The sequence below is a fragment of the Notechis scutatus genome, chromosome 6 (genome assembly GCF_049901735.1).
Source record: "Notechis scutatus isolate UNSWTSFEM ecotype Mainland chromosome 6, rNotScu1.2, whole genome shotgun sequence".
NCBI classification, from domain to species: domain Eukaryota; kingdom Metazoa; phylum Chordata; class Lepidosauria; order Squamata; family Elapidae; genus Notechis; species Notechis scutatus.
In genome coordinates, this window is record NC_142014.1 from 60257124 (window position 1) to 60271051 (window position 13928).

Genomic DNA, 13928 nt, shown 5'->3' on the forward strand with positions numbered 1-13928 from the left:
CCTACACAGAATGAGTTCTGTGTACTAGGTTGAATGTTTCTGTCTCATTGCATATCTGCTTTTGCTTGGAATACAGTTGTGTTTTCAGACTAAGACTTAAGTTTGATTGTATTTTATATAAAATAGACTCTCCAAAGGGATTATCATGTTGACCTTATGCAGGCTGAAAGCCATGTTGGCTTGACTGTGAGCTTCTTATAAATATTGTTGGTGCTAAACTTGAAAATGGAGGGCTGAAACCGAAAATTGTGGGGCTGAGGGTAGGTGGGGTTCTCCAGACATAAGAACCGCCAACCCAACTACTGTAAAAGGAATTCCGGATTCAATTCAGGAAAAGGTAATGGAAAACTCTTTCTTTAAAGATGTTAAAGCAGGGGTCCCCCCAACCCCTGGCTCACAGACCGGTACTGATCCGTGGCCTGTTGGAAACTGGACCACGCAAGTGGTGGGCAAGTACACGAAGCTTCATTCGCACATGCATGGGATTTAGGTTGAGCAGTGCACGCAAAACCATCCCTCCCCTCAATCTCCACCTGCTGCCACTGCTACTGGTCCATAGAGCCAGAAAGTTAGTGACCGCTGTGTTAATGGACATATATGGACATGGCTAAAATATTTGTTTGAATAGATTCCCTAGTCAAACATATGTCTTGTTTTACTGGAGAAGAATGCTAAGCTTTCCTAAGGAAGTCTGAAGATGATGACTTGACCAAATCCGTAAGAAAGTCTAAACACTTCTTTACTTACTAATTGTGCCATTACAATTGTTTTAAACAATACATGCTGTTAGAACATAGAATATGAAAAGCATAAACCAGGGAAAACCTACAATTGAAAAAAAAGAAGAAGAAGAAGCACATTATATTGGGCATTTTAGAAATATGTGAACATAAGTAAATTTGCAAGGCTACTAAAATCAAACAATTATATGACATCCTATTCAGAATTGGAGAATATACAAAGGAAGCAGTGATACTAAAGCAGATGGGAACCCCAAAATAGTAAATATTCAATGAGCTTTCAAGATTCTATTACTATAGCCTTTATCACTAAAGTATTTCTTGTGCATGTCTATTTCCTGACTTGGCTTATCTCAAAGGGCTGGCACCTACAGAGCTTGGAAAGAATTTTTTTCCCCTACAGGCAATGATTTGTTTATTATTATTTATTCAATTTATATGCTAATCATATCCTTGTCAAGTGACTCCAGGTGGCTTACAACATTGTAAAGGTAAGTACAAAATGTTAAAACCTTAAATAGTAAAATAAACACCGAATAAATAAAACCCAAAATATAACGTGGTGGAGATGCGGGGAAGGAGGCGGGAATCTCCTTCCCAGTCCACTAACCACCTCCAGCATAGCGGTACACCCCCACTGTGCCCCCCCCTCTGACCAAATGGCAGAATCAGATTTTGAGGCTTTTTTGGAAGGCCAGGAGGGTGGGGGGGGGGTGGATCTCAACTTGAGGGGTATCTGTTTCCCTATTAATTTATTAATTCTGATTTCATCTTGATTAAACAATTATATTCAAAGGCGAGGAGGAGAAGGAAGAAGAAGAAAAGAAGAAGAGTTGTCACTTACTGTTCCTATGTCCTTGCCTTGGATAATTGCCATCTCACAGAGCTTTTGAGAAACAATTGAGCAGTGGCTTTTTTTAAAGCATTCAAAGTTGAACCAGGGTGCTTCCCCCCCTCCTGTCTCTTTAAAATGTTATTTTGCATTTCTTATTTCAAGCAGTTAGGATTGCATGTTGAATCTGGGTGAAGTTTCATTGCAAAAACCTATCCCAAATCATTTAAAACAGATGTATTTGTGTACCTTGTATGCATTTTGGTATGCCTTTAAATATTGCACACATCCTAAATTCTTGGGAAAGGACAGGAGTATATATATTAAATTCAGGAGCCAGACATAAAGTGAGAAAATGACTGAACCTAAAGCTGTCTGGTTGACACCATCAAAGTGTGCTAAGTCTGGGAACGAGACAGGATCATGAAGAGATTATTAACTGGCCAGAGATGGAATTTCAGCCTAAAGGCATGTGTGGCCTTTTAAAAGTTTCCAGGTATTTATTTCATCAGTCTTGAATACAGAATTTCGGAGTTGGAAATACGAGGTAAATTCATGAAGAAATTGGCTATACAGGTATAAGCTTCCAAAAGTTATTTTACTAAAGCAGAAATAAACAAGAACCTGTGATATGATTTGGATATCATTGTATCCAAATTCTGCCCCTAAAATATGCAATAAAAATTAAGGCAAGAATGGTATAAGATTTTGCATAGATTTAATACATTTAATAGCAATAATAATCATTATGCAACCCCTCCCCAATGTGCAATCTGCCTGAACTGTAAATGTATCTATATATATCACAATATCACAGCATTCTCCCCCAAAATTGCCCATCTCTGCTATAAAATAGACAGTGGAGAACTGTATTCTCATCTCAAACTGAAGACAATAACAATGAACAAAATTAAAAGATAGTGACATCTTTTACTCCTGGACAGGAAAATGACATTTCATTTCTTTTCTACAAGTTCTCATTCAGTTTTTTGACAAATAATTTCTTTAATAAAGTATTTCAAAGGAGTTTTGAAGACATTCTTATGGATACAGTGTGATGCATGAATGTGTTAGTCTTTTCTGTATTCTTTCAAGAAATCTACAAGTTAACTGTAAAATTCCAAAACATTGTGGAGAAACGCTGTTCACAGTTTATATACATTGCTTATGTATAGAGATCCTTCCATTTCTTTCTCATGTGCTATGATGCTCTACCACTTAGCTTCGTGCTTTTTTAAGAGGCAACTGGACTTTCTGGTTTTTCTTTTTGCTTCTCATCCAAGAAGCTTCTACAGCTCCTGAAAAGCACCTTTGAGGCAACCATGACCTGGATGACTGAGAATCTCCATATTTTAACTTTATTCTAAGGAATAAAGTTGATGAAATTCTACACAAGCAACTAGCTACTACTGAGTAAATGGCTTTTGAAAATAAAGGGCCTGTGACTATAGGTAATTTGTATAAAAAAAATGTGAGACAATCCAATTCATTTTCTTCTCATAGCATGGGCCTAATAAGTCAAAGCAACTTGTATATTTTTTCCAATGGGCATGGGAAGGGAAACTTCAGTTGAAGTAATGTGTAATTAACTTCCCCAAATGTAAACAGCAACTATGTAAATCCTTGTTTGGATTGAGCAACATTTAAACTGTAGCAAGCAAGCAAATAAATAACTCGAATTCTCAATTCAATTTTGCAATTCTAATAGAAACAAAAAATTATATTCCTGTTATTCTTTCCCTTTCAGTCATCCCTTTATTCCAAACCTTTGATTTTAAATTATTTAAATTAAAAATATTTATAGTTACAAATTATTTAAATACTTAAAAAAATAGTACACCCTGCTTTACATGATTGTCTGTTATCTTGTATGATACTGAACCAATCCAAAGTTGCTGATGGAAAAATCTGGGCAAGGGACTTATTGCTAAAACTCTTACCCATAACATAGTTCCATCCCTTTTTGTTCATTTATTTAAAACATTTATAAGAAATATGGGAAAGTACTGGAGAGATATTTGTCCCTCTTTAGAGTAACTTACATCGTATACCAAAGAATCAGTGAAATACTGAAAACAACAAAACAGTCAAATAGTCCTTGTAGCATTCTTACTATTTTGTTTGCTTGGTTTTTCCCTAAATTTAAAATTATTTATTTATTTATTTGCCACCCATCTTGCCTATATGTTGTCCTTCAAAACAAAAGTTTTCCTAGTGTGGTTTTTAAACATTTTAAAGTCACAATTAAATGTTTCAATTAAAGACAGCATAGCTATTTTAAGACCTCAATTGCTTAGAAGCATAAAAATGTGTCAAAAATCTACAATTATCATGATAAAGCCTGAGAACATGGAAGTGTCTTAGTTTTATACTTAACAGAGAACAAATTGCAGGCAAACTATTGGGGAGGGTATTATTGAAAACGGGGCCACCTACTCTTTATATCTCTACACAGGAGACATTCAGAATAGGATCACTGAAGGCAATATTAGGACATGAAACAGAGAATCAAAGAGAAGGAACCAGAGTTTTAATCTGCTGACTTACCATTCTGTTCCTGAAGTTTCTGAAATCATCCTCTAAGATACATTTTATCATATCTGGCTCAGATATCACGATGTACATTCGACGACCAATGTAATACCTGTATTCAGTTACAAATGAACAGAAAAAGGAGGTTCCATTAGCCACTAAAGTAAGCAGGCAGTAGATACATGGATTTCCACAAAATAGCAACACTAAGTATAGATGGAAGTCACAAATATATGCTTTGAAATATCAGAGGCTAATAAAAAATTGTTCAGTACCGGTATTCATCAGAAGTTTCCTGGTCACTACTATTATAATGTAGTAAAGAATCTAGTTTGATCTTAAGAAAAGCAATTTCATTCTCGATTTTCCTTTTGGTTTATGTGAGTTGTATATCAATTTCTGGAAGCAAGATTGAGCTGGAGAGATACACAACAGAATCCCTATTCTCCCTATTCTAGGAAAGCTAAATAAAATATTAACATTTTTGCTATGCCCTCAATTGTAAAGTCCCCATGTTACACTAAAGCAAGATGTGATTTTTACTTATTTTATTTTTTATTTATTTATTTTGATTTGTCAATTGCTTACAAGATAATAGGTATAAGTATATACATAGTTATGAATACATGAAATGGGTACATATAAGAAAAATAAAAGAAACAATAGTACAGGGACGGTAGGCACGTTGGTGCGCTTATGCACGCCCCCTACAGACCTCTTAGGAAAGGGGTGAGGTCAATAGGAGAGAGTTTAAGGTTAAAGTTTTTGGGGTTTGGGGAAGAAACCACAGAGTCAGGTAGAGTATTCCAGACATTGACCACTCTGTTGCTGAAGTCGTATTCCCTGCAATCAATTTGTTTCTTTTTGCTGCGAGAACCCTGTCAACTGTAATATATTCAAGCAATCATAGATTTATACACAGGACTTAGTCTAAGAAGTAAGTCCAACCAACAGGGTTTAGCATAGTTCACTTTAATGTCAATCACACTACGAATATTACTGAATAAACAAGTAGTCTACATAGCACATAACCCAAATTCTTACAAGAATACATGTAGCTTCTATGTAACTTCCCTTTTCCAACTGTAATCCCACATTTTATCAAAGGGATAAAGTTAACCATTTGAAAGATACAATGTTCTTGACAAAAACCTGACCAATATGTGCTATATTTATTTCAAAATATACAGGCAAGTGGATGTTTGATAACAGATCTACCTGACCACCTATAATGAGGCTAATTGTAGCAATTTCTTGTGCCATCAGTAACTTTAGAGAAAGAGCTTGCAAACAAATCCTACCAAAACACAAATGAATTTTAAAACTGGTGAGGGAAATTGAGCAAAATGCCTTTCATGTGAAGATGCCTTTATTGAGCCAATCTGCAATCAGGAAAAGAAGTATGAAGAAAAAGTGAAGTATAAAGCAGCCTACTACTTCCTTTCATCTCCAGCAGCAACTCTTACCTCAAACACTTTGCTCTGGTTTTTTCCACCAGCATATTTGCAGTATATTTCACCCAGCCTTAATTGGTAAATAAAAGATGTTGGATGCACTGGAGCACTCGGATGGAAGACAGATAGCTTTGGCTTTTACAGATTACTAAGTACAACCTTATCATAGGTAAACACCACAAATATTTTTCTATAATTCAAAGTAATTTGGTTTCCTTTCAAATTCTTATTCAGATCCTTTCAAACTGATTTGCAAACTGTGCTCAAAAGGACATGGTGTATAAGTTTTAATGAATACATTCAATTTTGTGTTTAGGCATTTGTGAAGAGGGCATTTGTCTCTTTCACTCCTCAAGTAAAACACCATTTTATTCGTCTTCATTTCTAATGTGTATATGTAATATTATTTATCGAGTATCACATTGTTTTCCTCTATGGAATGCATTATATATTTCCTCATTTCATCAACCAACAATTTCATGGTGTTGGCCAGAATAACCAGTGATGTGAGCTGCCCTGCTCCTCTATCACACACATGCACACACAGCAAGATTTCTACAAATATTTATTCAACACCCCCTCCCCCCTGCAACAGGTACTCAGAAAGCACCCCGGTTGCACAGGTTTGGATTCTGAAATCAGCATGGCAAGAGCCACTGGGTAATCGAGTCAAACAGGCATACACAAAGTCCTGGAAAGCCGTACACAGGTCACACGGGTAAGGATACATGGCATGAGAACATAAGGCATGGAACTGGGCATGCTGCTCCAGCAACACTCAGTTCCTTGAGACGGGATTAAGTGAGCAATGCTACTGCAGCCCTTCAAGAAGGTGCCTCCTTCCGAGTAGTCTAGCTGACCAGCCATGGTGCCTGCCCCCTCTCTGTTCTACATAGCCTTGGATCAGGAGGAGAAGTGGACTCCACCTCCTACTCATTGCTAACAGGCGGCAGCTGCTCTCTGTCTTTGGTTGGCCAACTTGCTGCAACTGTGGCTAATCTCACTTAGCCTCCCTATGACCAAGCTGAGGCTGCTCCATCAGGCTAGCACTCTCCAAGCCCCAATCTAGGCCATAACTCAGCTCCGCACTTTCCTCTCCTCCTCCTCCTCCTCCTCCTCCAAACTTGCATCTGAAGAGGGATCTGAGGGGGCGGATCCATGACGCAATTATCACGGAAGCATCCAGTGTCCAGTTACATATTGGGTTAGACATGCAGCATTCAGCTAATCCTTTCTTCCTAATTTTTTTTATTCTGAAGTTTTTTATTCTAAAATTGACAGAAATAGCTGACCACTCTTTAGTTGTTTTTTTAACTAAAAAAAAGTGGCGAAACTGCAAATCAGACTGGGAATCCCTGTGCAAAGGAAACGACGAGTTAAGTTTGCTCTTTAATGCACAGTATAAGGGAGAAAACAGGACGAACTAGAAATCTTCACACAGAAAAGCAAATATGACCTGTGATAGCTATTACTAAGACTAGCAGAATGGGAGTTAAGCTTGAAAAGAGGAAAATACAAGTGCCTTCTTGTAGTATCTTCTACTTGTTCCAAAGAAATAGAAAAGGGGAATCAGTATGACATTGTATGGGGGGAAAAAGAATCCAAAATGACTGTGAAGAAATTATTGTCCTTGAATAAAAGCCCTATTTGAAAGTATATAGATAAGGTTAAAACCAGTAAGAAACCATTGTAGGAGTTTACTACAGGCCATCTACTAGACAGAGGATGTGAACAATGCCTTTTTAAAATTCTCAAGAGGGCAGATTAGAATGGTAATTGAAGACTTCAGCTACCCTGACATTTTCTGGAAAACTCATTTAGGTGTGTGAGATAGAGCAGAATTCTGATATGTTATAAATTTCATCTTTCAGAAATTTATTTTGTTTTTTGTTTTTTCAGAAAAGGGAAGAAATACGGAGGTCAACGATTCAGGACATAATTCTGACTAACAGAGAGGAATTGGTCAATGACCTAAAGGTACAAAGCAGTTTTCTAGAAATTGGCCACATCATGTTTGAATGGAAGGTATTTAAGGAAGAAAAGATGGGAAAAGTCAGTCAGGTACTTTGAAAGCTCTTTTTAATTATTTCAGGAAAATGGGCAGCTAATTATGGGATGAAATTGTCAAATAAATTGAAAAGGAGCAGAAATCGTAGAAAAAAATAGTCTAAAAACCATAGGTATAAACAATCTCCATGAGAAGGAAGATTTGGAAAAGTTTAAAAAAGCCAGTATGTGATGACCCGGGGCAGGGTACAAAGATAAGACAGGCAGCTGGCAGTTCAAACCACCCCTTTATTGCTCCCAAATTACCACAAACGCTCCCACATTTCTGGCAAGTTCCATAGCAAAGTGATGACAAACACGCACACACACCTCAAGCAGCCAATTTTCTTGTATATATGTACAATGACCATAAAGGTTATTATTATTATTATATACTTTATTCATTAAACATGAATCCCAGTCAACTGAACATTCAAAAATGCATCGCAAATACCATTGACTGGTGCTAATGGTTGATATGGGTTGCTGCCAGCCTCCTAGGTATCAACCAAGGACTTTCTTAAGATGTAGGATGTTCCAAGTAGCGCATTTTTTTTGCAGTTCCGCTGGTGTTATTGCAGGAAGCTGCAATTTCTTGATGTGTTTTGTAAAATTCTTGGACATGGTACCAAGTGTCCCGATGATAATGGGTGTCACTGTTACATGTTTCATCCATAACCATGTAGTTTCAATGGCCATGTCGTGATATTTCCTGATTTTTTCCCAGTTCTTTTTCTCCGACTGTGGTATCTCCTGGTACAGCGATATCAATAAATTGTACACTTTGGCCCTCGACAAACATAATATCTGGCATTTTCTATTCCAAATGGCGATTTGTCTGTATTCGAAAGCCCCACAAGATCTTCACCATCTCATTTTTGACAACTTTTTCCACTTTATGTTCCCATGACCTTTTGGCTACAGGCAGGGTGTATTTTTTACCTAATGACCAGTGGATTAATGGATTTAGCAACTCGATCATGTCTAGCTTTGTAGTCAGTTTGCATGATTTTGCTGCACTCGCATATTAAGTGTGAAACAGTTTCAACTTTGTCATTGCAAAGTCGGCAGTTTGGATTGTCAGAGGATTTTTATATCTTCGCTTCCATGGCATTAGTTTGTAGTGCGTGTTCTTGAGCAGCAAGTATTACACCTTCCGTTTCTTTCTTTCTCTCTTAAGCCATGCCTATGTCAAGTTGTTATCACATTTTCCTTCAATGTTTTTCAAGTGCTGTCCATGCAAAGCTTTGGTTTTCCATCCATTTAATCTGTCATCCAGCTGTTTTCCCTTATATTCTGCCTTTGTTTCTGTTGTTTTTATAATGTTCTCCATTTTCACGGCCTGCAGCAATTTTTCTGTTCTTTGGTTCATATAACCATTCAAACTTCATTTTTCTTCCACAGTTTGATAGATTTGCAATAGCCCTCTGCTCTCTATTCTTCTTGGCAGGTATAACCTGTCGATGTCATGATGATGATGATGATGATGATGATGATGATGATGATGATGATGTAAGAGTACTTAGTGAGCCACCAGCTCAACACAGGGAAGCAGCTAAAAAGCCCAATGCAATGCGGGGCTCCCTGAAGGGAACTGTGTGTACAATTGATCATGTTTAGCTTGCAAAAGATTCAACTAAGCGAGCCATAATCTGAATCTAAAATACTTTGTCATGTGCAAGGACAGATGTGTTCTCCATTGAAACAGAGAGCAGGCAAAAACTTGTGGGTTCAAAATAAAGGAAAGGAGATTTAAGATGAAGATTAGGAGGAATTCTTGATATTAATAGCTATTGCAGGGTGGAACATGAATAGACACCCACCCCTCCTGCTGGAGTTTTTCCAACAGAGGCAGTTGCATTAGAATAATAGTTCCCTGCATTAATCCAAAGAAATGGACTCAATGATTTAAAATGTCCCTTTCAACGCATGCATTCTCTATGAAGAGATATTGCCAGAAGTGAAAACTTCTTAGAAAACTTCTTTTTACTATGAAGGTGATTTTTTTTAAAAATACAACTTGCTAGAGAAAAAAGAAGGGAAGGCATTTTGATTTATCATTTGGACTTACTCCAATCCAGATGATGATTCCACAATATAAAAACTAAAGAGAGAATCAGCAAACATACCCTTCATTCCCTACAAAGTGCAGATTAAGCTTCGCAGAGACTGAAACAGTTTCTCCAGTTCTAATCTTTAGGACACATTTTCTGTTTAATTCTAGTTACAGATAAATGGTCCTGAGACCCAGGGCCTCAACACAGCAGGAATCACGAAAGTGGACAAGTAATACTACTGTACATAGTTCATTGAACAAAAAAATGATAGGACTACATGTTTAAGTCAAAACCTGTCTTTCTTTACACAAGGAGCTTCCGTATTGATTCTCAGAGTGTTTCAGGGGGTCGGGATGATATATTTCATCTTACATTATGCGAATGTAATAACCTTCAAGAAGAGATTGGACTGCCATTTATCAGAAATGGTGTAGGGACACCCGCTTGGGTGGGAGGTTGGACTAGATGACCTATAAGATCCCTTCCAACTCTGATTATCTGTTAATCTGAATGAAAATGTTGTTTTTTCCTCGCTCCAACATGGTACAGCTCTCTTGGCTCCTGTATCACAAAGTTTTCTCCTGGGTATGTCTAGTTTAGTGAAAAGAAGGACCAATGGTTACATGATAGCAGTGTTCCCAAAATTTGAGGATGCTGCCACAAAGAAGAAGGGGTCGACTTATTTTCCAAAGCACCAAGAAGGCAAGACAAGAAGCAATGGATGGAAATTAAACGAAGGGAGAAGCAATTTAGAGCTAAGGAGAAATTTCCTGACAGTGAGAACAATCAACCCGTGGAATGGCTTGCCTTCAGAAGTTGTGGATACTCCATCACTGGAGGTTTTAAAGAAGAGAATGGACATCCATTTGTCTGAAATATAGGGTCTCCTGTTTGAGCAGGGGGTTCTACTAGAAGACTTCCAAGGTCCCTTCCGATGATGAAAATGACAATGATGTTGATGATGATTTACCTGGAAGGTGAGTAGCCAATTGTATCCTTGAAGATAGGGTGCTCACTGATACTCCTCGGCCATCTCAGAATCATGTCAGTGCAAGAATCATGCAGGCCAACCATGGAAATCTCACCATTTGGGAGTAAGGCGTGGAAAGCCATTTGTTTTCCACTAGTTCAGGGCTGTCAAACTCGCAGCCATGGCTGCGCTGGCCATGTCCAGTTGAGCAAAGGAGGAAAAAGTTGCAATACATCACGTGATGCCACCATGACAACGCAAGTTTGACACCCCCTGTACTAGATGAAAAGGGAATAGCTGAAAAACTCCAGAGTTTTCCACAAAGATATAGTGATTTCTATCACTCTGATTCAGCCTTATGAACAATCTTGTCTTCAGACGTAGCCACATCTTTATATCTCTATAGGCAATTTCAATTTTAGAATGGTGTTGGGAGGAAATCTAGATTATTATGGGCTAGGAGACAGGCATATTTATCAAATATTTATATTTACAAATATTTATATTTTTCCCCATATATATCAGAGACATTTGATTATCAAGAACAATTCTGTTACATCACCTCAAGAGGGAGCCAAAGAGATTTTGTTCCCGCAAATTAGGTTGCTGGGTTACTAATGTCTGCGTATGTTTTCTTGCACGTTAAAAAGGAGGAAGAAAGAAACTGTGAGAGAGAAGAGGTCTAGATCGGCATAATGTAAGTAATCACCCTTCAAGATGTTACGATTTTATGTTTGTTTTTAAAGGGTTGCACAGATCACATACTTCAAAAACAAAAAACCCATACACCTCCCAAATACCGATTCCTATAGGCAAATATCTATTATTATTGAAAAGTTAAAGATATATTGCACACACTTCCACTGTCCTAACAATTTGTTCATTTATCTGTACTAAATAAAGCTTCAAGCAAACAAAGAAACCAAATAGTGAAATGAAAGAGAAGTGCACAGATAAAACAGTTGTCAGCTAAAGACTTACACATCTAATTAAACAAGAACCTACTACATCACAAGACTTTTTCTATACCAGTATAGCCTGGGGAGGGAAGGAGAAATATATGTTCAAAACAATGTAGAATTGCCACCCCCTCCCCCAGCCAAAATAAAAGCTGAATTGCAAAAAAGGAACTAGTCTGAGGGCATAAGCAGGCCGATATGTCAAAAAGGCTATTTATAGAAAATAATAGACCAAAAAAAGACATCTTCTATTTTCATAGACTTTCTCATTCTTGTTCCTAGAAAAATCATTATCCATATTATTATTATTTTATTTTTGCGGGTGCCTTCTTATTCTTTTTTAAAACACATACTGCTAAAATGGCCATTTACCAGGGATATAACTTGCTCCTTGGAAGTTTCTTGAAATCACATCTTAACACACAGGAACCTTGCATCTTTTTCCTAATGCATGAATAACCAGGATAACCATGCAACATCTAACCTGCTCATTTCATAATTAGGCTCCTAGTAGATCAATATATTTTGAACTACTGATAATCTACTACAAAACAATTAGAATTAGAATAAGTCTACTTTTAACTACAATGCAATTTTGTGGTTTTTAAACTAGTGGAGAACAGTCAGAGGTAGAATAAATAGAATTAGTATAAATAAAACAAAAAGCATTTTTCAAAAGTACGTAATGGGAAAGACTCAATAGGAAGAATTATATCCCTTTTAGCATATATGAAATCTACAGAGAATGTTATTAGTGACCATGTTAGTGAGCAGTGGATGTTATTATTGGGAAAGAGTTGTCAATCAATCAGAATAGAGCTGGAAGAAATATTGGAACATTGCTATCATGCCACCCCTAGTCCTTCTTTTCTCTCGAGTGGCCATATCCAATTCCTGCAACCATTCTTCATACGTTTTTGTCTCCAGGCCTTGATCATCTTAGTTTTTTTCTTCTACACACTTTTTCCAAGTCTCAATATCTTTTTTGTAATGTGGTGACTAAAACTGGATGCAATAGTCCAGGTGTAATCTTACTAAGGATTTATAAAGCGGTACTAATACTTCATGTGATTTTGATACTATGCCTCTGTTTATACAACCAAGGATATTAGCTTTTTTGGCTACTGCTGCATATGCTGGCTTATCTTTTTTTTTTTTTTTTTTTTGTAAATTTTATTTGAGTTTTCACAAAAAAATACAAATAAAACATCTTTTTTGAAAGTAGCATAATCCCGGGTTACATTTCTTCGTACAGACAAATTCAATTTCATGCTCATTTTTATGTTCTATTCCATATCTTATTACAGTTTTACATTTTCTACATAGCTCCTCCCCTCTTTTAATTTTCTCAATTTTATTTTAATTATCTCGTCTCAATTCAAATCATTATATTTATACTTTTTGTCTGTCCTGTTTCAATTTCATATTATCTTTTCTCATTAAACAAAGTTTCTCTTGTAGCTGCTGATTGGAGTATGACACCTTTATATCTTTTAATTTTATCCATTTAACTCTTATTTAAGCTTCAATATATACTTTAGAGTTATAACATTCAATATAATACATAACTTCCATTCGGATTCTGCTTGGTACATTCTTAAAATACACACTATATTCTTTAATAAAAAAGATTATAAATATATGTAATTAAAACAACACATTCCATTCCAATTCAATTCTATCATTAATGTTAAAATTCATTAAAATCTTAACTTCTTTAACATTACTTTTCAATTAAATATCATACTTCTATGGGAACAGTTATAAGCTTTCCATAATTAATTCCCCCCCTTCACTTATATTTTATAAAACATTAACTAATTAAAATGTTCCTGTCCCTTCCTAATTCAATTTTCTCATTTATTTTATTTCATTTATTTTATTAACAAACATTTCACTAGATTACAGTAACTATTTTATCCCTCATTTTAATCATACATTGTTTCCAATTTTATAAAATTATTTCTATTACTAATATAACAATACAATTCTTATGTACCTTTACAGAATCCCTTTTTTCAGTTAAATTTTCACCCATTATCTCTAAATAGGCCCTGTTTCTCTATATCATGTTTCTGTCATTTGTAACTTCTTTTCCTTTCCTTCTTCCCTCTCTTCTTCTCTCTCCCCTTTTTACCCCCTCGTCTCTCTACCTCTATGACTCTCTTCTGTATTCCCCTCTTCTGTTGCTTTCCAATATTATGGAGAGAAGGACCTGTACATTGACTACCATGCTGACTGTATCAAAAGTAAGCCACGCAACCCAATACTCAGCTTTTACCCTCAACCACAACCCTACCTCAACCCATCCACCATCACCCAAGACTAGGCACGCACG

General features: G+C 36.5%; 1 protein-coding gene across 2 annotated transcripts in view; it reads right to left on the bottom strand.

Annotated features, from left to right (window-relative positions):
• The window catches only part of TBXAS1 (thromboxane A synthase 1), a 238679-nt gene that overhangs the window by 122512 nt on the left and 102239 nt on the right, over window positions 1–13928 (bottom strand). For both annotated transcript variants that reach the window (XM_087968482.1, XM_026695041.2), the window contains exon 5: window positions 4120–4216. In XM_087968482.1, the coding sequence (XP_087824608.1) occupies window positions 4120–4216 (97 nt within the window). The remainder of the gene's footprint in view (window positions 1–4119; window positions 4217–13928) is intronic.